The 25,926-nt window shown below is 41.5% G+C and overlaps 1 protein-coding gene across 1 annotated transcript in view; it reads right to left on the reverse strand.

Moving 5' to 3' along the window:
* LOC122071630 (endoribonuclease Dicer homolog 4) overlaps positions 1–25,926 on the reverse strand; it is a 130,743-nt gene that overhangs the window by 80,362 nt on the left and 24,455 nt on the right. Inside the window, exons 3-6 of the mRNA XM_042636010.1 lie at positions 18,386–18,496; positions 16,061–16,201; positions 15,909–15,981; positions 14,503–14,564 (exon numbers count right to left, since the gene is read on the reverse strand). Of these exons, the coding sequence (XP_042491944.1) occupies positions 14,503–14,564; positions 15,909–15,981; positions 16,061–16,201; positions 18,386–18,496 (387 nt within the window). The remainder of the gene's footprint in view (positions 1–14,502; positions 14,565–15,908; positions 15,982–16,060; positions 16,202–18,385; positions 18,497–25,926) is intronic.

The raw sequence follows: 25,926 nt of genomic DNA on the forward strand, positions 1-25,926 counted from the left end.
ACAACAGGAGGGGTTGACAAGGATGTGGCGGTAAATGAGGAAATATTGAGTAGGGAGGCAGTTAGAGAGACATCTCCAGACCGTGAAGCTATAGCGAGGAATGTGGCCTTTAAACCAAACAAGATTTCGCCAAGAGACAACAAAGCCAAACGATCTGACAAAGGACCAAGCAGAAGCAAATGAAAAGGTCCCAGTGGAAGAGGGGAGCCAGATACATTTGTCTTTCCTTCCCCAGTGCCCGGGGGGAGGGGGGAAGGGAGGACCAGCGTCAGTAAGAGGGGGGACCAGCACAAAGGGGAGAGAGAGAAAACAGGGCAGACATGGGAAGACCCAAGGAATAGATAGACTTTGGAGTGACCAAGGAGGAAAGAATGCCGGAAGGGTGCTAAGGATCGAACCAAAGAGAAGTCAATTGACCATTACCAATAGAGAAGGAGATGGCAGTAAGGGCCAGAGGTCTAAGACTGAGAATTTTCCTCCAGATCCAGGAGGCGTCAGAAGGGATGGGGGCAGTCCACAGAGAGCGGCTGGAAAGCAGGGAAGAATGGATCCAATCAACCCAAATACTCCTATGCTTAGACAATTTTCCAGATGTGCTTGAGGAACCCTACAGAGTTGACATCTTTGATTTTTCTGATACCCAAGCCACCTTCAGATTTAGGAAGGCAGACCTTGTCCCAACTAAGAGGGTGGAGAAATTTGGAGGTGTCTAATCCCTTCCAACAGAAGGAGCAAAGAAGCCTTTCTATGGCCTTAATGGTGGAAGAAGGGAGGGCATAGATGCCAAACCAGTAGAGGTACATGGACTGAAGGGCATATCTAATGAGGCTAAGGCGCCCAGTATAGGAGAGAAGCTTGGCTTTCCAAAGTTGAAGCCTCTTCCTCATAAGGTCGAGCAATGAGAGCAGTGATGAGCTGAAAGCCTAGAGCAAATGAGAGGGAGCCCAAGGTATTTGACTAGGAAGGAGCCTCGAGAGAACCCAGTGATCTAAAGGAGATCCTGAGTCTCATCAGAGACACCCGAGAGGAAAAGATTAGACTTGAGAAGATTGATAATGAGACCGAAGAGCAATACAAAGGAGTAGAGGGAGGACATGATGGAGGAAATGGAAAGAAGGTCTGCCTTGGAGAAGATCATGATATCATTAGCAAAAGCAAGATGGGTAAGACGAAGAGATTTGCATTTGGGGATAGGGGTAATCAGATGCATTGATCAGGACAAAGAATCTAGGGGAGGATATGCAGCAATGGATCCAATTGACAAAGGAAGGGGGGAAAGACACGTGGAGCAGGACTTTAGAAATAAAATTCCAGCTAAGAGTATCAAAGGCCTTATGAATATCAATTTTAAGGAGGGCAGCGAAGGAATGAGATTTGCGATCAAAACCCCTCACAATCTCATGGCAGAGAATGGTATTATCTATAATGCTACTTCCAACAATGAAGGCAAACTGATTAGGGCTGACAAGACAATCAATGACTTTCTGAATCCTATTAGTAAGGATTTTAGCAATGAATTTTTAGAGAAGGTTGCAGAGAGAGATAGGTCTGAAATCATTTATGGAGTCCACACCTTCTTTCTTGGGGATGAGACAAAGAAAGGTGTGATTTGATTCCACCAATTTGGTTGGGGCAGAGGAAGAAACTTCGGACAGCAAGGATAAGATCCTTGCAAATGAAATTCCAACAAGAAGAGAAGAAACCCATACTAAAGCCATCCGGACCCGTAGCGCGGTTGATTTTATGGGAGAGAATGGCCAAGATGATTTCATCCTCAGAGTCGATGGAGCGGAGACTGGGGAGGAGATCATCAGGGACAAATTTATTGAGGAGGTTATAGAGGATTGGGGGGAAGAGGGGGGAGCGGTCGGGGAAAACAAGCCAGCGAAATGAGAGAGAGCTTCAGATTTGATATCCATCAGGGAGGAAAGCTCAACACCAGTGGCAAATAGGAGCAGAGGAATGGCATTGGCATTGTGCCTAGCCTTGAGGGACCGATGAAAGAAGGCAAAATTTGAGTCACCAAGATCAAGCCACTTGATCCGAGCTTTCTGGCGAAGAAAGCTCTCTTCAAGATCCAGGAGGAGGGAAAGATCGGAGGAGATCAGTCGTTCCTCCATGACTAGCTCAGGATTTTGGAGATCAGCTTGAATTCTAGATTGGATAAAGAGAAGCTTTTCACGGCAAAAAGAGACACGGGAGGAGATGTTACAAAGGTAAAAGAGTTCCAAGTTTTTAGAACTGCTTTAACATACTTTAGCTTTCTGGTAAGAGAAATAAGCACAGAGGAGAGGGGAATAGGAGCGCACCAAGCATCCTAGACAATTTGGAGGAAACTGGGGTGGGAGGACCACATATCAAAGAACTTAAATGGCTTAGGGCCAAAGGAACGGAAAGAGAGAACATGAATAAAGATAGGGCTATGATCAGAGATCCCAGGGAGATCAAAAGAGGCATGAGAGGAATGGAAGGAATCAAGCCAGGCTTCATTGACAAAGGCCCTATCAAGCTTGCAGGCAACACGAAGGATACAGAAATGCCTATTGTGACAAGAAAACTTGGTCCCCGACCATCTGAGGTCATTAAGGTTAAGGTTATCAAGACAGTCATTGAAGGAGTTGTCAGGCTGAGTGTCCATAGGGTTACCCCCATGCTTCTCGTGACTGAAATGGATGACATTGAAGTCACCTGCAATCCCCCAAGGGCTAGAACCATGAAGGGTGCAAAGGAGCGAAGCTCAGCCTAAGGGAAGCCAGGTTATGAGCATAAATAACAGACAGGAAACAAATGAGAGAGCCAGAGGATGAGAAATAGAGAGATGCATGGCTTGAGCAGAGGAGAGGACAGATAAGTGAAGAGAAGAGGGTTTCCAAAGGATCCAAATACGACCGTTAGAGCTATGGATGTAGGTCGAAATGAAGGACCAGGAGGGGCAATGGAGGAGGCAATACGATTGGCATTATCTTTCTAGAACACGGGTTTCTAGGAGATAATAGAGGCTAGTCTTAGAGGAGCGGATGTGGGACCTGATATCAGCTTGCTTAACCATGGAATTTAGACCTTGGACATTCCCAACAGTCCTGGGGATCATAGGGAGGTGGGGGGTAGAGGGGTCGCACATGCTTTGGGGAGTAGAGAGAGGATAAGGATTTAGATGAAGTGGCCATAAAAGACGGACTACGGCTGTACCCAATGACAGGGGAAGGAGAATAAGGATATGACTTAGCTCTAGCGGAGGACCTCATAGCAGAGGCAGGTTTCTTTTTGGTGGATTTGGGAGCAGCAGTAAGTAGAGGAGGGGAGGAAGTGTTACAGGAAACCGAGGGGAGGGGGGAATGGAGGAAGGGGATTCAGGGAGGATGGTGGAGTCCAAAGTTAAGGGTAGGGACTACAAAGGGTTGTAGAAGACTGAGCAACCATCCGAAGATGTTGTAACACCCTGAATTTTGAAGCACTTGAGTGTCCCAGTGTTAGAACCTGGCTGACACTGAGGTAGATGGCTATCTTATTATGGGTCAGTATGTACTGCTTTGAAGGGAAATATTTGGCAGTTTCCATAGGCCAAATATAAAAGGAAAAATGGGAAAAAAATATATATATGTGGACTAGTCCCACACCCAGTGGACCGAAGTGTTCAATTGTCTGGATTGTTGGTAGACCAAAATTGGGCCAAAAATGCTACAACCGGCAAGTTCCAACCGGCCTGCTGGTTCGATTGGCAGAATGCAGGAAAATGTTTTTTCTGTGTGGGGCCACATTCCTACACCACTGAGCCTCACACTTACCCATTATGTAAAGGTCCTAATGCTGACCAAACCCAACCTAATAGGTTAGTATTTGGTGGGTCCATTAATGAGAAATTAATTTTAATTAGTTCTCATTGTAAGTTTATAAAAACCAGTTTTTTAGAAGTACTTTTGGGGTGTTTTAAGTAATTCAGCCAAACGGGCCATAAGGACCCTCTGGACTGAATTATAAAAGAAGGAAGCTGCTACTGTTCACTTCATTTGTGAACTGATAATCGGTGGAGCAGCAAAGGTTGTGCATGGGCTGCTGTACCTGCTGCTGTGTCTACAGAATTAAGGTAAGGAATTGCACTTTAATGGTTGTACAGTAGGGTACATAGTTGTCACGGCGTCAAATCGATCCAAGGCGGTGGAGGGGTGGCTAATCGATTTGGCGATGAAACGCCTATTATGACGTTGCCATGGCAGTCAAATCGTCCATGTGTCATTTTTTATTTTCCCTATTTTCAAAAGTTATTTAGTATGCTACTTTTCTATTTTCCCTATGTTTTAAAGTTATTTAGCATGCTACAAACCTACAATATATACTCTATAACATATAAAACCAACATTAAGCAACATCAAATTATCAAAAATCAATATAGCCCTATCAAAATCACCCTGCGTTTTACAAAAAATCGACTGCTTAGTGAATCAGGCTTGACCTGGCGTCCATGGCAGTGGAATAGCAACGCCTATCAGCCAATGGCGACCGCCATTCGTGAGTCACATAAATCGTAGCACTGCCATGAACTTCTTTTTCTGCCAGGACGCCAAATCGCCGCCTTGGCGACCCCTAGGCGACGCCATGACAACTATGGTAGGGTAGCAAGTTAGGGTTTAGGATTTCAGTGTTATAGGGACTGCAATCAAGTCCTATGAGTCCGGAACCCAGTGAGTAAATCCCCAATTTCGGGAAAGGTTCTGGGACTCAATTTGCATAAAAACCCATCTCTTTAAACCCTTGGACAGAGGGCTTTTAGGTTTTATGACTAACTAATGCAAATTGGAACCCAATAGAGGCCGTACAAGATCAGAAACTCGGCAATAAGCAAGGGCAGAATTTTAATTGTTTTAGAATTGGAATTTTGGGATGAGTTGAATCTGATTCTCTTTCCAGATTTCAGCTGCTGAGCTAATTTGGTAGTAGCAGATAATATTAGTGGTTAAAATATAATAATTACAGCCCCAATTAAGTGATTAATTCAAGGGAAATAACCCAATTCTATAGAATTATAAAATCTGGGTAAATTCTGAAATTTTCTGCAGAATTGACTGTATCAACTCTAGTTTTAGCTAATTAGATCCCAAATATGGGTCAAATTGAAGTCTAAGCCCCATCTTCAGACCTGGTATGCATGAGCAGAACCCTGGACTGAGGAATGAAACCCAAATCAGGGATTTGATGTACAGTACAGCCCCTGGCAGAATCGAATTCTGCAGAAAGGAAGGAACTGGCAGGTTCGACCAGCCAGCCGGTTGCTGCCCAACCAACCCGCCGGTTGGGTGATTTTAGGTCTGATCAGCCTTAATTTTTCTGCTGATACCCTACTCCCTAGTGGGTTATGCTACAACGCAAGTGGGTTATGCTACACCTTAGGTAATTTTATTTGGCCCTACAAGGTGGGTCAATTTGGAGCATCATTGAGGCTTGGAAAGTAGGGTCTGTATATGGATTAGTGAGGACTTGTGCAAGTTCAATATGGAACCCGTATAGAGGTATGCTAGGTGTTACTGATCAGTCCCTATTAGGATTAAGTTATACCTTGCCCTTGTGGATTATGTCCCTAACCTTTTTACCTAAAATTACCCCTATGGGTAGGGGAAGCTTGGGGACTTTTCAGAGACCTTAATTGCAGTTGGTACATGGGATTTTGGAAGTTGTTTTTGGCTCAACAGTGAGCCAGTATTGAGATATATTAAGTGTAGGTAGGTGTTATAAATGTTTAACATGATAATACACCTTTGACTAGGAACCTAAACTTGTCGGGCGAGGACACGTGATTGATTGCACGAGATCCTATCACACTGTGATTCAGAAAACAAGGTGAGTGGGTGTTTGACTTCTTTTATTGAGTGTTTCTATATTTTCATTTATGCATGCTCATGTGTAATGTGGTTGAATTCCATGTTTTGACTGTATTTTATATATATATATATATATTGCATATGTGGCATGGTTTTATCGAGATTGATGTGACCGTGGTTTTGTGGATGCGTAGTAATATAGAGGAGTGGTAATAATTGTAACATCAACGGTCTGAGGCATGGTGTGGCCGAGGGAGGGAGGATCCGGTACCGTGGGCTCAAAGGTCGATATTACAGTGATGGCCACCGATGTATGATTGAATGCTATGGATGCATGTAGATTGCATATGGTTGGGATTCACAAGCCCTGGTTCTACACCCCTTGCCAATAGGGGGTTAGGTACTAGCTAATCCCAAAAAGGGTGGTATGTTATTGAGAATACCATATCTGCAGTACAACGTACTGTACTCAGAGGCGGATACAGCACGGGTGACCGATGTGTAGGATTCCGGGACCATGGCAGTTTGTGGTTACCTCTGGAGGTTTGTGGGGTGACCAATGTGTAGGATTATGGGACATGCAGACTTTCACATGCAGAGTGCTTGTATCCCTGGGGCCTGACGTATTGGGGAGGGGATACCACCTACATTGCGTAGCACCTATACCAGATGATGGACCTAGTAATGGAAATAGGAAAATAATATAATAAATGGATTCATATGCATCATATGATTGTTTGAGCTGGCACTGCATTATTTGTTGTATGTGCTTGCATGTACACCCCTCACTGGGTTGTGAAGCTCTCCCCTCGTTGATTACTATTTTTAGATGGTGGAACCGGTGTTGAGGCAGAATTAGACTTCGGCGACGGTTGTGAGGCTTGTGTCTACGAGACACCGGGTTGCTGATGGATTTTACTACTGTTTCAATTATTTCTTTTGATTTATATACTAACGAAAATGTAAGATGTAAATTTTACACCTGTGGTTTGTCTATGATGAATCTTGTACCTATAATTTATCACCTTAGTGCATCACCAGTAATATTTATATGATTTTATTAGCGTACTCTAATTGTAGTTGTGATCTTGGTGGCATTTATGAAATTAAGTTACTGCATCTGTGATCCTGGGTATAGTAGGCTAACTGGGTCAGGAATCCAGTGCCGCATACATTGGCCAAATTTGAGGTAGGGCATGATAGAGGTAGCCAAACCTAAAGAGCTGATGAAGCAGGTCGATGAAGTGCCTTCCAAGGCAATCGAAGGAGACAAAGGTTCCAATATGGAAAGTGGCCCATTAGAGTTGGGCACGGGCACGGGCATGGCAATGGCTAATGAGAGTTCCAGAGGAGGAACCCGAGGAGACAACAGAGCAGAGAGGCCTTCCAAAGCCAGAGCATCCAAGTGCATGGGAAGGGCACCAATAGAAGACGGTGATGTATGACCTTCAGAGGCAAGCAATGCATTTAAATGGACAACAGGATTCCCGGAAGGGGAATCAGAGGGCTCTCGAGAGTGGACAAGGGGAGCAGTGGTAGTAGGGACTTCAAGCGACACAGGGAGCAACATTGGTGGAGACTAGAGGAAGCGTCTGATGAGCGAGAGCTGAGTTGGGCAACAGCAATGGCGACGGCAGCAAAGAGGAGACTAGAATGGCATGGGGCCTACAAGGTGGTGTTAGGCCAACAGAGAGACCAGCGAAGATGGCGACGGTGGCATCGAGCGGCGACGGTGGCATCGAGCGGCGACGGTGGCATCGAGCGGCGACGAACGAAAGAATAGTGGCAGTCAACAAAGAAGTAGCATTGCAGACTGGAGGCAGAGACATCAGTAGAAGAGTGTCAAGCGAGGGAGATGTGGTAGTCTGGGCTAAGGAGTAGGGTCGGGTAAAGATATGTGGGTAGGTAGGTTGGCATGGGCAGGCAGGTTGTACAAATTGTCTGGGTAAAGAGGGTAGTCCTTTAGAAATTTGGAGAAGGTATTCAAGAGCTGGACAGGGATATACTGGTTTAGAGGGGTAAAAGAATTGGATGGTTCAGACCGAACCAAAGGAGGGTTAGAATAGGTTACGATCTGTCGAGTAGAAGAGGAAGAAGTTAAAGAGGGAAATAAGGGTTCAGAAACAGAGGGAAGGGGCGACGGAAGGGGAAGGAGAGGGGGAAGGCAGTACGAGGAAGCAGAGGGGTTTCCTCAATAAGCGCAAGTATCGAGAACTGATTGGGACCAATAGGAACAAAGCCAGCGATCGGAATGGTGTGTAAAGCCTCGTCAGTTAAAGCAGAGATAGCAGGAGAGCGAGACACAGCAGTCGAAATATCAGCAAGAGAATCTAGAAGCAGTGGCCAACGAGCAGAACCCTTTTTTGTACGTTTTATTGATCTGGCCTCAATGAATGGGGCTTCAGAAGAATGTTCAGCCGTTGACAAAGGCAGAGCAACTGGCGACAGAGGGGCTTGATAGATATGTTTAGAGCAGTGGGCAGTCGTGTGGCCAAAGCATTTGCAAAGGGTGTAAGTTGGAGGCACCCAATCATATTTAACTTATTGAGTGAAAGAGTGACCCTCGCCATATTCTACAGTGATTGAGGATGGTAGGATCTGGTTTGCATCGACCTCCACACAGATTCTAGCAAATGACAATCTGTCCATCTTCTTCGTACGTTTGTCAAAGTATAATGGTTTTCCAATAATAGAGCCGATGTAACTAAGACCAATAGCACACCAAAAATAAAGGGGGAGGTTGGGGAAGGTGACCCAGAGGGGAAGAGATGTTAGCTCTGAATGGCAGAAGGAGGTATGCTCATCCCATTGACTTAGGAATATAGGCTTCTTCCCCACATACCAAGGACCACCATTAATGGAAGTCGATTTATCACTTGTAGTAGAGAAATTGAAGACAAACATTCCATTGTCGAGCATGAAAGTGGAGAGAGAACCAGAGGGCTTCCATTGCTTCTGAAGAGATGTCTGAACAAAGGAGAAAGGTGGACGGCTTCCAAGGAAGTTTCCAATCACATAGTTACTCCATTTGCAAATCTCAGGAGCTAGCAAGCCAAGCAAACAGAAGGCGAAAGGGGTGGAGTTGAGAGTCTGGGGGGTGAAAGAATAGAGAGTGTCCAGCAGAGAGGGGAAGAGAGGAGGGCGCAGGGGAGGAGACGATGGTATTCCATGGACGAGACTCAGGAGAGGAAGGCGAAGAGGAAGGGCAGGTTGGGAGTTCACAGGGGGAGGGGGAGGGGGAGGGAGCAAGGTGGATAGTGGATAAGGAGGCAGGAAGATTGTTTGCAGGTGGGGGATGGCTCAAGGCAGAGAGTGGGCAAGGGTCGATGGCTAGGGCCGTCGGAAGGGAGGGGGCATTCGGAGGTGTAAATCTATGTTGACAGCTGCAAGAACAAAGTCTTTAACTAGTATGATATTTTATTAATTGTATGCCTTCCTTAGTTTTTGATAATCAATCACCTTTATCTGTTGTTTTCCTTCCTCACCTTTGTTTTCTTTACTGCATCGAGTTTTTGCGTGCACTTGCTTGTCCTCAATTTGCATGCAACCACATGTTGATAAATTATCTCCCTAAGGTTTGGTTATTATAGGACTCAAAAATTTTATCAGCGTTATGATCTAGTTACTTGACACAGTTCATTGGTGTTGATGTTACATTTTTTTTTAAATACTCCGTAGTTTTCTGCTAAGAATCGTGTTTTGGACACTGAGAATGCTCCTTCACCCATGCCTACATTGGTTCCATTTGATGACTCTCCAACCACCTCTCGGCAAGCACCACTTCAGGTGTAACAGTGTCATCTCAAGCCATTACCGGCTGATCCACCTCCCACTTCTCTAACGTCCACCACAAGGTCTGATTTTGTGCCTAGAGCTCCTATATCTTCTTTGTCACCTACAGTTTAACTAGTGACTCTTCGCAAAGGTATTCGTTCTATTACTAAAGAATTTATGGTTGCTTACCATATCCATAAATTAGTTTCCATCTCACATCTTCCATCTTCTTTACATAGTTTTACTTTATCCTTATTTACTAATGTTTGTTCTTAAAACCTATCCCGAGATGGTCTCATTCTGTCTGGAATTTGGCAATGGATGTGAAAAAAGTTGCTCTGCTATCTCGTCAGAAATGGACTCTTGTGGACTTACCTCCAAGTAAGGATTGTGTGAAGTGTCATTTGGTGCATACTATTAAGTATAACCCTAATGGCTCTATTGTGCGATTAAATACCACATTGGTGGCTAAAGAGTTTACTCAACCCTATGGTGTGGACTATTTTGAAACTCTTTCCCTTGTTTCTCATCTCAATTCAATTCGTGTGCTTATTTTTTTGTTGTGAAATTTGATTAGCCATTATATCAGTTGCACATGAAAAATGCCTTCTTATATGGTGATTTGCTTAAGGAGGTCTATATTGAGCAACCTCCTCGGTATGTTGCTAAGGGGGAAAATGTTGGTAAAGTTCGTTAGTTGTGGAAGGTGATTTATGGTTTGAAATAGTCACCCGGGGCATGATTGGATAAGTTTAGCCCTATTTTTACTCAATATGGGTTCACTCAGTGTTATTCTGATCATTCAGAATTTGTCCATCGTCGTGATCCCAAGATGGTTGTTTTGATTATGTATGTTGATGGAATTATTATATCTGGTGATGCCTAATCTGATATTGCAGAGATTAAGACATATTTACAACAAGGCTATCAAAAGCATTGGGTAGACTATAAGATGAAAGACTAGGGCGATCTATGGTATTTTCTTGGGATTGAATAGGAGTAGGAAGCAAATTAGTCTCTCATAGACTCATAGAAGAAATATGCTTCGGATCTTCTATCTGAGACTTGTAAACTTGCATCCAAACTAGTTGACATGCCAATGGATAGACGACAGAAATTTGGGGTGAATGTGTGGGGGACATGCCCACACTCCCAAGTTGGTTTTGATCATAATAAACATTTAAAGAGCTAATGAGTTGTCTCCAAGTATCATGTTGTGTAGAAACTCAACTGGAGAGTCAATTTGATGAAGACTTGAAGCCATCAAATCATTAAGAATACAAACTCAAGGTGCGAAAAGTGAAGTCAATGAGCTATGTGTTTGAAGACCAAGGAAGATTGAAGACCATACCAAGGCATAGGTTAGTTCACATGAACAGCACATTCATTATTGTAAAATGCATAGCATGTCATGGCACACACTTCACATGACCTAGAAGGACCCTAGTTGAAGCCTAAAAATACCCCCAAAATGACCTAAGGTAAGAGGTCACTAGTAAAAAGCCCAGAAGAATTTGTCTTAAAATAAGCCAACCGGCTCACTGGTTGAGAATCTGGATGCAACCGGACTGAATCCAGAATGGCAACCAGCTCACCAGTTACACCCAGGGTTGAAAACAGTGGCTTCCAAAATGAGTCCGGATGCGAGCCGATTGGAAACCGTATTGGGAATCGGCTCACCGGATCAAATCTTGATGTCCAAACCATTCCTAATAGCTATATTCCAACATCCGGCTCGCCGTACATGGGAAAAAAATCCTTTAGGGGCCAAGTCAGACAATTCTTCAAGGCCATTAGGAGCCCTCTGTTTTAGAGCATTGTACATCATTAAACAAAATTCACCTACCTACCTCAAAAACAATCATTATATTGAGCATCAAAGATCATTCAACTCGAGCTCTAATGAGATCAAGTACTTCCAATCAGGCTGAAGAAGCAAACTCATATTGTGGCCTTCACACCAATCATCTCGTCATCAATCTCATCAAGTGAAGCACGCAAGGAGACTCAAGTGGACATCATTAATACCACTTGTACTCTCACAAGGAGTACTGGCACAGTCCTTGCTAGGTAACAAGCTCCAATTATTCATCATCATACTTTTAGCATTGCTCTAGGTTGAGCATTGTAGTTGTGCATTAATCTAGACGGTAACTAGGCTATTGCAAAGGACCCTCTCATCCTCTAAAAAATGTTGTAAAGGATCCTCTTGTCCTTGAAAAACATTTTGTGAAGGTAGATTTCCGCATCCATTGCATTGAAAGGGAAATACTAGGGGAACCCTCAAGGTGATTTTGAGTGGAGTGGAGTAGACTCTAGGAGTCGAACCACATCAGTTAGAAATTTTACAAAATATTGTTGTAAATCGAATCGAAAAAGACAGAAAATCCACTAGTGATAACCTAATTCACCCACCTCTAGGTTATTCAACAAAATGATGACGAGGAGCTTGCAAACAAGCATGGGTATAGGTGGTTAGCTGGTACTGGTAGACCCATTTATCATATGGTTACCAGCCAGATATTTCTTTTGTTGTTGGAGTCATCAGCCAGTTTATGGGAACACCCAAGAAGGTTCACTTAGTGGCAACCTGTCCAGTTTTGAGATATCTTTAGGGTGCTCCAGGAAAAGGCTATATTTACAATCCTAACACACATGATGAATTCGTTGGGTATTCTGATGCAGACTAGATTGGTGATGAAGGTGACAGGAGGTCTGCTACTGGTTACTGTACTGTCATTGGTGGTAACCTTGTCATATGGAGGAGAAAAAGGAAGACTATGGTGGCAAGGTCTAGTGTTGAAGATGAGTATAGAGCTATGGCTCATACTGCAGTTGAGTTAATGTGGTTGAGGTAACTTCTTCTCGAGCCTAGGTTTACTAAATCCATAGATATGTTTTCCGATAATCGGGCAAACATTTACATCGCCAATAAGTCATCGTTTCATGAGAGAACTACACACATTGAGGTCGACTTTCATTTTATAAGAACTGCAGTAAAAAGGAAGCTGACCATTACTCTGTTTATCTCTTCTGAGAATCAACTTGGTGATACATTCACCAAAGCTTTGCTTTGTCCAGCCTTCTTTAAGGGTTGTCTCAAGCTGGGCATGAGAGATGTACATGTTCGAACTTGAGTGAGGGGAGTGTTGAGAATGGTGTTATTTTTCTTAGTGTAGTCATAAGGGCAGTTTTGGCATTTAAATGGGTTGAGAAGGGTTTTTATGTCATGACTTAGGCTTATAATGGTCAATCCCCTATTATTAATTCAATATATATAGTCAAAGGACTCACAATTTTACGAGTTACCCAAAACCATGAGCCTCATTCTTTTTGGCTTGCAAGCACATCTTCTTTCTTATTCTCTTCTCTTCTCTCTCTTCTTTCCCTCTAGACTATGGTAGCATGTTACTAATATTGTTTCAAGGAACAATGATTGGGATCATGGAAACTCGAAGCGCTAAAAATCAAATTCAAACTTGGGTAGTGGCCCACTATCATTCTCCATATGAGTAGAAGATGTGGACACCTTATTCCTACCATCTTTTTATCATAGTTCTATATCTCGACAAAAATTTGCTGAGATTTCGCTAGTGTCAATCCTACCAAAACGAAATGGTAGGCAAAACACCAGACATGTATTTGGTCAAAATTTCAGTAAAACGCCAGATTTTCCAACTGTTTTGTGCCAAAACGACACAAACCAGTTCATACTTCATTTTCTGAGTCTTGGTTGCAAGTTTCTCCGGAAGAAAGGAGAAAAACCTCGTTGCATGGATTTTTGCCACATCACCGCCTCAAACTGCTGGAATATACTATTGGAGGTTGCCACATCACTCAAAAGAGATCGATTTCTACATATTGGTAAAGATTTGGTCACATCAACAGTTCAAAGTTGGCAGATAACACGATAAATACCCGATGGTTAATGATATTTTTATGTCAAACACCAGAGGCCGGTGTTAGAAAAAAAAATTATTTATATATAATTATTATTTTTCTGGTTTAAAATATATTTTTTCCCACAAAAAATATGTGAAAAATTAGGGTTAATCTACATTTGATGGGGCCCAATTATATATATGTTTGAATCGGCTCCATCAGCTCTATCGGACCATGAGTGGACTCAATCCAGAATGTTATAGTTCCTATAGCACTTAGCAGACAGTATTGTATTGTTGGGACTAGGGAGATTTGGGACTTGGGTGTCATGCCAGTTGTACCATGTAGTTTGTAATATTTCATAAATAATTAATCAATATTATGTTTCTTCATTCATGGTGCATAATTTACTTGTTTTACTTGCCAATTATGTCTTCTGGTACTAAAACAATGTGTAGAATGGGAAAATGATACATATGGTAAACAATAGGGTTCGACGTTTATTACCAAGGGTGCAAATCTAAAACACCACTTTGTGTGACTTTTCTTACAATATGAAGGTTTACACATGTTTATATAGGCTAAAACAAGGTTTCCTTATAGTATCGGAGCCTAATATGGCTGATTGCCCACTGAAACAGCCAACCGAAACATTCTGCCAAAAAAATACACTATTTCAGCAAAATTCTGGTATTTCGTTCATCTCGGCCTGACAAATGGCCTACCGAAACAAGATTTAGAACTACGGCTTTTTATTTTTTTTATTTTTTTTTCCAAACGTTACCATTTAACTGAAAATATGTAAAACAGATGGTTAGAATTATCCACCAGGACAAATTCTGATTTTTGAGACGACACAAGATAATATTAAGTCCAGCCACATTATGGTGTGTATAACAAATGTAAGGGTACACATGAAGGGGAGACCAGAGGAGGTACTGATCCAGGTCCTCAGAGTAATCTTCAAGAATGCAACAGAAGATAAACAGGCAGTAAATCAAAAAATTTTCTCAATTTAGTCCTCAGACCACACCTTAGCATCAAGTAATTTCTCAAGACTATTGATACATATTGGTAGTTCCTCTTTGGATGCACCTGAAAGAGTAACAATTCAACCAAATAACGTCAAACAGGGGGGAAAAAAAAGAGAGCTTTTGTTTTGTTCCACCTGATGCTTCAATGTAAATATTATAATTGTCTATCTTGTCTTCTGATGTTACTTAACAAATGGTATAATCTTTAGATACATTTAATTCGATTAACGTATCAATGTATCAAATGCAATTCCTATATTGGTTAGTCAAAGTAAGGGAAAATCATTAAGATGTGACTTTTAGTATACTTAATCAACTATATGGATATGACAACATATCATTCTTGTGGGAAATCAGGTTAAGTGCATTTCATATCATTTTATGTTAATTTGGCAAGCTTTTTTTCCTTCATGATTTCATGGATTCCTCGTCTATTCTTACCCAAAGAGATTCAATTCGGAACTATTATGCATACAAGGTCCAATATTGAAATCACTTCAAAGGTGAACCGTGCAAGTCGCAATGGAGACTATAAACTAGAATTGGCATGTAACCAGTATCCACTCACCCCCCCTGCCCAATAAAGGTGCACCTTTGAGTTGAAAGCCAGAATGTATGACAGAGTTTGACAACCAAGATTCAAGGAAATTAAAGTAGGTCAAGTGGAGGGATTAGCAAAAGTTGAATTTTGAAAAGACAACGGTAGAAGAACAAAGTTCAGAATCAGAAATTACAGTTCTCAAGAGGCAAAAACTGAATTGAACTTGCACGTGGAACATCAAGTTCAGCACATTTGAACTCCTCTTCCCCAAAATGTAATTGAAACTCAATGTGGATAAGAGTGCCACGGGAAATCCTTGCCTGGTAGGGGTGTGTTTAGAGATCATGAGGGAGCTGTTCTTTTCTCTTTGGGCCCTACTGGCACATCACTTCCACGACCTCTGAAATTAAAGTGGTGATAAAGGGTTTTGGAGGTTGAAGTTGCAAATGGATAGCTGGAGACCATTGTTGAAAGGTGTCTCTAAGCTGGTCGGGTCATGGTTCATGGAGATATATATCTCACAGAAGAAAAACCAAAGCCTTATGCAGTAGTGGGAACCTTCCTTTTTCATGAGGCTTTGTTTTGTGATCTCTTTAGTGGATGAGTTGGCTAGAGGGGGTGATAGCATACAGGATTTTTTTTTTTTTTTTTTTTTTTGGGGGAGGTGGTGGGGGGAGAAGGGGGAGGGCTGCCTTGCAGGCCAGTCTTTCTTGGGGCTTTGGTTCGGTTTGGCCATACATTCTGTTGTATATTATGTTGTAATCTGTTACTTTAGTGGCCTTGTCCTATCACATTTTTAAAGGAACTGCAGGTTATCTATCCCCAGCCCTCTGATTTATAACAAATAAGAGAGTGCTGTATTACCTTTTCCCACAATAGGAGATGCTGTCATGCCAAATATACGGGGAAGCTTCAATGCACCAGTTTCATAGAACTCCTACAAAATTGTAAACACGTTTAACTGTTACAAGGAGTAAGGAAAGAAAGGAAGAAAATATGTTGGGAAGTACAAGTACCTTCATGATTTGTGCATAAGGATGACTGCTTCGTGCCTGTGCATGATGACACTCGTCGAATATCAAAAGTGCAATTTGGTCCATTTTGATGAAGCAATGGTGTAAATTATGTACTAGTATTTGAGGGGTCATAACAAGAACCTGTACAGACCTTGTCAGCACACAGCAAGCACAAAGAAACCAATGGTGACTAAGAAGAGCATTAGAACCATGATTTTCAGATAAAGGAATCTTTAATTGTATTTCCATCCATTCATATTAAAAAGTCATGCAAGTCTTGGAATTCAACTGAGCTTCAAGAAATATGAATCAAGAGTAATTTTTTCTTACTTCTTCAACACGCTTCCTCATAGCTTCAGGAACAAGCTACTTCCTTTTTAAGGGTGATCAAGTGAAACGATGGGTTAATAATTTAAGTTTCTTCCCTTCTTCAAGGTTGAACAATTGGAAGGGATTTACACTGGAATTTCTTTCAGCAAATAATAAAGATATTTTGTTTTACCTTTTACCTTCACAGAAGTTATCAAAGTCACAACTTGGAATAAGTATCAGTAATGATTAAATCAAATAGAAAATATTCCCAAGTTTCAGACCTTTCCAAAACATATGAAGTCACAAGACTAGAAAAATCCATAGTTGTTACGGCGCCAAGACGAACATTAAGCCACATCAAGTCATCAAAAATCAACATTAAGTCACACTAAGACTAAGCCATCAAAAATCAACATTTAGAGAAATGTTCTTGTCCTATAATAAATTTGACTAGTCAAATGATTTTATTTTTATACAAGACATTGTATTAGGTGGAGCAAAAAAACAATTTTCCAACAAGTCTAAGATTACTTAAATCTGAGTTTTAATGACAAAATTATGTTCCGGTTAAACTCATTTTAAAGTGCGTGAATATTGTTATAATTACCTAAATGAAAATAATTTTACGGATATCAAAACGAAAGATTATTTTACCGGACTTTTGGTTTTCAGCAATGCTTTACTATGATAAGATTTATGAAATTTTCTGAATTGAGAAAAACCCCAACACTTGAAAGTTGAAAATCGCCAATACAACCAAAAATTCAGGTTTTGTTCTTGGACTAGGGGATTGACTTTATATCCTTTTAGAATTTGATTCTAAACTATTTTCATTGAACTCAAATAGGAGGTATTTGCTTATTTATGAATAATATATCTTAAGTAAATGAAATAACAAATATAAAATAGGCTGCCTAGACGCCTAGTCGTACACCTTGACAACTATGGAAAAATTCTGATATATCCAAATTTAAATCTCTTGAACACAAAGACCAACCCAAAATTTCACCGAATTTAAAAATGCAATGATAATAAAATTGAGGTGCTTACAAAGACTAAAAAATTGCAACGAGTTGCATAAAGGATGATACATAGAATGTCACACACACCCACCCCCACCAAATTGTTTTGAAAAAATATAAAATTAGGAAAATATATTAATTGTTCTATTTGTTTGAAGGGAAAATTATTTCCCAGAAAATCAACTTAGCTATAAAATTTATTTTGTATTTCTTTGTCATTTGTCTTTCGTTTTTATTGTGCATGACAAGAAGGCATGTTCCAGATGGGAGACTTTGAGAAAAAATTTAGCCACAAGTGGAAGTGGTGTTCGACATAAGTGGCAATGGAAGTATTTGCCAAGTTACAAATTACAACCACATCTTCTGGAAAATAACATTCAAAATTTGTAAGTTGACTTGATAATTTTTGTATCGCATTTCCAGAAAATTTAGCAGGAATTTCTTTTTTCTGCACCTCAACTTTTTTACTTAATTTCAAGGATTCAATCTGTAAACCTTCTCCTACCATACAAGGGCTCACTTTTTCAGACTTTTCCCTTCCCCTCCGCTCAGAATTGTATTTCAGAGCTTGAATTTTGACATTATCATAATGGGACAAAATAGACTTGAAATTTTTTAATATTTGTGCTTTGCTTGGTGTGGAACAATTATTCATAGAATCTCACAAGAAGGCCAGATGGAGTAATTGCAAGTTTGATTAGATTATGTCAACATTATTTGCATTATTGTCATCAAAAGCCAACTTCTTGATGGGGTATCTGAAGACTACAGCACATTTTTTGCCCCTGGATTCTAGTCTCACATCTATTGGTTTTCCATCAATCTTTAATCTATCCTTTGCGCTTTCCCAGTGTCCAAGATATGCATCAATCTCTTTAACAGACCCTCAGAAAAGAAGTATTAACATAAAAAACGCAACTTAATTTTAACTTCCACAAAGAATGTAGATTACAAGTTAGAAAAGGAAATGTTATTTAAGAATCATGCCAACCTCATACTGTTCAATCTCTTTGTCCCATCCAGCATGTGTTTTCAAATGCTTAGAACTTCCATAATAACTCCCAACCTTGAAATCAGTGGACTCCTCTATGACTCTGGCTTGCTGTAAGAGAAATTACAGATAAAAATTTGTATTTACGGAACCTCAATACCTATGAATAAATATATAGAAAGATTTGTATATTGCCTCATGGACCTTGAGATCACCAATTAATAACTGAGTCTAGCATAAAAGGGGGACAAGGAAGCAAAAAATTTGTGCAGAAACTCAATCATGAAGCATACATGGACAAGGAAAAGATTCAGCAACATATAGAATTGCAAAACATAAAATCCAGTATTACCCAAAAAAAAAAGAGCAAATATTTGTATAAATAGGAAAAAAAATAACCTAATTAATAAACGAACAAAAGGAAAATGTTGCCACCGGTCATGGAAGAAGCAGAATCACTTATTTTGATCACTTCATATGAAAACTGAGTAAATAAAATGCAGTACCGCATGTACAAACTGAAAGACAAAGAAAATAGATGCAGTCATAGATCGTGACAAACTGAAAATAAATTCTCATAGTAAGATCCACACATGATGGTTCTTCTCTCATGGTATGCAATATAATAACCAAATTCCTATCACAGTTTTTTTTTTAATAAGAACAAAGCATCAAATTGCTTATGTCAATGCGCAGTGGATGTCGTCCAAGGGGGCAATGAAAGAAGTTACAAGGATGTCTGTCACACACTCACTGGCATGGTTTAAAGTATCTCTGATACCAATATGATACCTTCCGATACGTATCTTAAATTTAGCCAACCGATACGATACACACCGATATGATACATGAAATTTTTAAAATCCTTTCGTATTGATATATATCCTACGATACATACCGATATGCATCAATACACCACCGATACACATTGATACGATACAATATGCACCAATACGAGTCTATGAAAAATATAAAATCGAGGTGAAATGTACGTTTCGGTATGTATCGATACGTATCGGTGAGTATCGATATGTATCGATTAATACGTATCGGTGAGTATCGGTACGTATCGGTATATATCGATTGGGACGTATCGGTGAGTACAACGCGCTACGGTCATATAATGGCCAAGATGGGTAATTTTTCAGAAAAAACACGATTTTTTGAGAGGTTTTTGTTCCAAAGTTGCTACCAGCCATATTTCTATCTAACTAAAGTGGAAATCAAAGTTGGCAACAAGGATTTTACATTTATGGGACAACCAAAAACCTTTAATTCTTAGTGCGATACCCTCAACTTAGTGTTTATGCATAATACATGTTATCAATAGCTTTTTTTAACAAATTCTTTATGCAAAAGTGTTTAAAAAAATGTTTCCCATCCATTTTATGTGTATCTTTAGCGTATCTTAGCGTATCTCCGATACGACATGATACCCTCTGATATGTATCTTAATTTTAGTCGACCGATACGGTGACCAATACCGATACATTAATCCTTGCTCACTGGGAGGAAACTTTTCAAATATCATTAAGTCAATTTCACTTGAAATCACAAATCTTATGCACAAATTAAAATTTAAAGCTAATACTTTGAACTTCAAAGATCACCTGATGTTGCTAAATATGGAAACATATTTCATTCAGAATTCTAGGAATTGTTTTAGGCTTTCAGCCAAAATGGCCCCCAAAAGAGGGGGGGGGGAGAATGACGGCTTTATAAGTCTCTATCACAATACGTTTCAACCTATTTCTATGAAAATAACATATTATTCATTGTAAGTTTCTTCGCTTAAACTGAGATACAACACATTTATCGGTGATTTCAACCAGTCTAAATCAATCAAACAAACATTTGAAGGGATTGTAGAAAATGAAACATCAACACCTACCTTCTCCAGGGTTCTTGAGCTTAAAACAAGGTAAGCTTTGAATCTATCTTTCATCCTTTCTGCTCCGTTTGGTTGCAAGGGGAATTAAAGGGAAGAAAAGTGAACTTTCTAACTTACAAAAGGAATTTTTGTAATCATTACCCCAAGTGATTATATCACTAACTCCAAATCATTCCATATTTAGTTATTCAATTTCAATTTACTAAATATAACTTAATTGGTTTATACAATCACATGGGATCACATGGGGTAATGATTACAAAAGTTTTTTTTTTTTTTAAGTTTGAAAATTTCCCTCTGCTTCCCCTTAAATTTTCCTTGCCAACACAGCCTTCCAAATCTTTTATAGAAATGACAAAATTAGGCAAAAAAATAATAAATTCTAATAAAATTTCATCCATTTTTCACAAGTTTTAGTTTTGGTGGTTTTGTATGTGACGGGGAAAAATGTGTGGACCTTTCTACCCTTTTAGTATTACACACCTTTTTTCAATGACGGTAAATCCAATCATTTCACATGCCTACTCAAAAAATGGGCAGCTTTTTTTTTTTTTTGGTGGATAAATAATTCATTACCAAGGAGAAAAGAATATATAAGGGAAAAGGGAGGGGAGGGAAGGCTTAAGCCAACAAGAAGAAGCCGACCCAGGGGGAACAAATAAAACAAAAGCAAAAGCAAAACAAAACCGGGCAGTGGGGGGAGCACCAACAACTAACCACTTCAAGGGGGCTGAAAGAGATCAGCCTGAAGATTCCAGGAGTTGATGATGAGGGAGTTTTTTGGGGAGCTAGGAATTGGCTTTGGGTGACGGTTAACGAGGGCTTGGGCTTGGGCTTGGGCTTGGGCTTGGGCTTTGGAAGTGACATCAAAGTAAATAGCTTTCCAAATCTAGTCCTGAGAATGGGATTTGGGGGTCCATCTACAAATGCTGCATTCGATCCAAAGATGATTGATAGTAGCACAAAAAGCCAATTTTCCAATCATATCACAAATAGAAGGACTCGAGAAAGTCATATTTACCCACACCCATTCCAGATCAAAGGGGAGAATAGTCTTGTGGGAAGGCCATCAGTTGGAAAGGACCTTCTTACAAACAAGGGAGGAGAATGGGCAAGCAATGAAGAGATGAGGGATATCTTCGGTATCCGAAGGGCAAAAACAGCAAGAGGGGCTGACAGGGATGAAACGGTGATTGAGGAATGATTGGGTGGGAAGGCAATTGGACATACATCTCCATAAGGTGAAGCTATGTCTGGGAATGTGACCCTTGAACCAAACCAGATTATGCCACATAACCAATGGAGAGGGAGGGCGAACATGGGTCCGAGCAGAGGCAGAGGAGATTATCCCATTGGAGGAGGGGAGCCAGGTGCAATTTTCCTCCCTTCCATGGTGACCAGGGGGAATAGGGGGAAGGGAAGACCAAAGATCAGAGAGAGGGGGTAGAGTGGGGAGGAGACCATCCCGAAGGAGAGAGAATATGGGAGACTTTGGCATTTGCAAGAAGACCCGAAGAGTAGATTACTCTAGGAGTAAGGATTTGGGAAAGAATGCTCGAGGGGTGCCAAGGGTCCTTCCAAAGGGAGGTGGAATTGCCATTTCCTATGGAGTAAGAAATGGCAAACAAGGCCATAGGCCTATACTCAAGAATCTTCCTCCATATCCAAGAAGAGTCCAAGGAAGAAGCAGAAGTCCAAAGGGAGTGGTGTTTAAGAGGACCCGTTAGGATCCAATCAACCCAGATATTTTTGTACTTGGTCACGATTTTCCAGATAAGCTTGAGGATTCCAACTGAATTGGAGTCCTGGATTCTTTTAATCCCAAGCCCGCCTTCAGTTTAGGAAGGCAAACCTTCCAAGTGAGGGGTTTGAGAAATTTGGAGGAATCCGAACCTTTCTAGAGGAAGAAGCACATTAGGCCTTCATAAGATTTGATCACTGAAACAGGAAGAACAAAGGTGCCAGACCAACACAAATAAATGGATTGAAGGACCGAACGAATCAGGGTTAGGCAACAACAAAGGAAAGGAGTTTGCCTTTCCAGAGTTGGAGCTTCTTCCTTAGGAGATTAAGAAGGGGAGTGCAATGGTGAGCAGAAAGCCTAGAAGAGATGAGGGGAAGACCAAGGTACTTGATAGGCAGCTTACCCAAAGCGATACCCGAGATCCCACAGAGGGAATCAGTAGTTTTTGGGGAGACTCTAGAGAGGAAGATGTTGGATTTGAGAAGATTAGTTTTGAGACCCGAGAGAGTTTCAAAGGAGTGGAGATTGGACATAATGGTAGAGATGGAAAGGGGATCTGCCTTGGAAAAGATCATAATGTCATCAACAAAACCCAGATGGGAAAGGAGGAGAGATTTACATTTGGGAATAGGGGAAATAAGATGGATGTCAGTGGAAGATTGGATTGAACAAGAAAGGACTTCGAGGGCAAGGGAGAAAAGAAGAGGAGAGAGGGGGCAGCCCTGGCGAATCCCTCTTCCAGAATGGAAGTGGCCATCCGGACTACCATTCACAAGGATGGAGAATTTAAGGGAGGAAATGCAAATACAAATCCAGTGGACAAAAGAGGGGAGGAAGCCATCTCAAGTAAGACATTGGTAATGAAGTCCCAGCTGATAGTATCAAAAGTTTTTGTGAATGTCTATCTTGAGAAGAGCAGCCGGGGAGTGGGATCAATTTTATGACAAAGGATAATGTTGTCCACAATACTTCTCCCAGCAATAAAGGCTATTTGATTGGGGCTAACAAGATTGTCAATGACTTTTTGGATCCTATTAGCAAGAATTTTTGCAATGAATTTATAGAGGAGGTTGCAGAGAGAGATGGGTCTAAAATCATTCATTGCAGCCGCACCTTCCAATTTAGGGATGAGGCAGAGGAAGGTGTGGTTAATCCAAGTGATATGATTAGGATTGTAGAAAAAGCTACGAATTGCCAGGATGAGGTCATTTCAGATGATGTTCCAGCAAGTTGAGAAGCATACTGAAGCCATCCGGACCAGGAGATTTGTTAGCTTTATGGGAGAGGACCGCTGAGTGGATTTCCTCCTCACTCGGGATAGATTGGAGGAAGGGGAGAAGGTCGATCAGGACCGACTTGTTGAGGAGATTTGGGGGGATGGTGGGGATAGGAGTGGGGATGGGGTTAAAGAGTCACTGGAAATGAGAGACAGCTTCAACCTTGATAAGATCAGAGGAAAAGAGTTCAACTCCGGAAGAAGAGATAAGCATAGGAATAGTATTAGCATTGTTCCTAGCTTTGAGAGACCTATGGAAATAGGTAGAGTTAGAATCCCCCAGATCAAGCCATTTGACGTGGGCTTTTTGCCGGAGAAAGGATTCTTCTTGATCAAGAAGCGAGGATAACTCAAAGGAAGCAGATTTTTCCTCCTCAACCAGGACAGGGTTGAGAAGGTCCAATTGGAGTCCATATTGGATAGTGTGAAGTTTTTCTCTACTTTCCAAGACTCTGGAGGAAATGTTCCCAAAGATTGATGAGTTCCAAGTCTTGAGGGAGACTTTAACATTCTTAAGCTTTCTAGGAAAAGCTAGGAGAGGAGAAAGGGATCGGGGGGTAGGGGTATTCCAAGCATTGAGGATTAAGGCTTGGAAGCTAGCATAAGAAGTCCACATGTCAAAGAACTTGAAAGGCTTGGGACCAAAAGATCTGGAGGGGAGAACATGAATAGAGATGGGGCTATGATCAGAAACACCAGGTTGAACGAAGCAAGCATGGGAAGAAGGGAAGGAGTCAAGCCAACTTTCATTAGCTAGATTGCAGGCCACCCTCTGGGCCCCGGATCTCCTGTTATGCCAAGTAAGTTTGACTCCAAACCATCTAAGATCAGTCAAGTTGAGGTCATCAATACACTCATTAAAAGAGTCAACAGCATGAAGATCAATAGGATTACCTCCAAATTTTTCATGACTAAAGCAAGTGACATTAAAATCACCAACTAACCCCCAAGGGATGGAATTAGAGGAGGGAGCAAGGGAGAGGAGATCATCCCACAGCAGGAGTCTAAGATAAGGCATATTATGGGCATAGACCACAGAGAGGACACAAATGAAGGGACTGGAATGGTGGGAGATGGAGATGTGCATGGTTTGTGCAAAAGTAAAGAGAGAAGTGATGGATAAGAATGGGGGGTCCCATAGGATCCAAATTCTACCGAGCGAGCTATGAGAGTAGTTGGACTCAAAAGACCAATGGGGGGCAATAGACGAAGCAATTCGACGGGCATTTGTCTCTTGAACGCGAGTTTCAAGAAGACAACAGAGATTGGATTTGGAGAAATGAATGAGGGATCTGATTTCAGCATGCTTGGCCGAGGAATTAAGCTCGTGGACATTCCATAAAATCCAGGGAATCATTGGGAACAAGAGGCAAGGGCGACGGACGCTTGGAGGAGCTACGGGGAGTTTTAGGTATGGGAGGGGTGGGATTGGAGGGGTGCCTACGACTGTAACCTATAACAGGGGAGGCAGAGGTGGAGGGAGGTTTGATTGAGGATCAAGAGGGAGGTTTTTTCTTGAGTTTTTTGGTGGTGGATATGGCAGGGCAAGGATTGGTATTGGTTGTCGGGATATCACACAAAATGGAATCAATAGGAATCTCTAACAACGTACCTGGCAGTGGAGTGAGCCTTGAGGTACTATCAAAAGGAGCATCCATAGAACTTGAAACGGCTTCAACATTGGGGAGAGTCATCAGCAGATTATCAATGCAGGCGCTAGTCCCTGTGATGATCAGCTGTGTCCATCATATCACTAACAAGTTCAAAGTTGCAAGGGGCAGGAGCCTCTTCCCGAGAGTATCTGACGGCACTAGAAGAAGCTTCATATGAAGGGCTAGAGTCGACATTGCTGGAGGAGAGAACCGAAGGACCCTCCAAGGTCGGTTGAAGAGCTGGACGAGACACCTATGATGGACTGAAGTCTGCCAAAAGAGGAGTAGAGACCTCATCTCGAGTGAAGATAACGGCATCCGACAATGAATTGATTGCAGAGCTAAGGATATCAGTGTTGGAGAGAACTGTAGGACCTTCCAAGGTCAGCAGAGGAGCATGAATAGGATCGCAGAACTACAGGGGCGAGGGGGTCACCAATGCTGGAGAGGCGACAATAGATGACGCCAGCAAACAGAGGGTTGAAGAACTTAAACCAGTCGCAAGGGAGCCCAAGGAGTCAACATCGGCGACAGAAGTCACGCCAAGAGGGGCGGAGGTAGTGTCGGGCAGGGACAAAGGGATAGGCGGGTCAAATGGGGTCAGAGGAAGGAGGTCTGGATGGGTTAGGAAGGTCGGGTTGGTGGATAAAGGGGGTTGGTTGTTTTAATGGATGGGTCGGGTTGTATAAATTGCCAGGGAAAAGCGGATGGTCTAAAGGGAATTTAGAGAATTTGTTTAGGAGATCAATAGGGAGGTATTGGCTTAAAGGCAAAAAAGGCGGTTCAAAATTGGGTTGGACCGGCTGGGTTGGTCTAGGAGAGGACGGGTTAGAGTGGACCAGAGAAAGATGAGGTAAAAGGGGAGAAGTAGAGTTAGGGCTACCAAAGGGATTTGTCGTAGGAACCAAAGAGAAGGTTGGAAAAGGGAGTAGAGGTGGTTGAGAGTTAAGGTTTGATAGGCTCGATGGATGCAGAGGA

This window comes from Macadamia integrifolia, unplaced genomic scaffold (genome assembly GCF_013358625.1).
Source record: "Macadamia integrifolia cultivar HAES 741 unplaced genomic scaffold, SCU_Mint_v3 scaffold_38A, whole genome shotgun sequence".
Classification (NCBI taxonomy): Eukaryota; Viridiplantae; Streptophyta; class Magnoliopsida; order Proteales; family Proteaceae; genus Macadamia; species Macadamia integrifolia.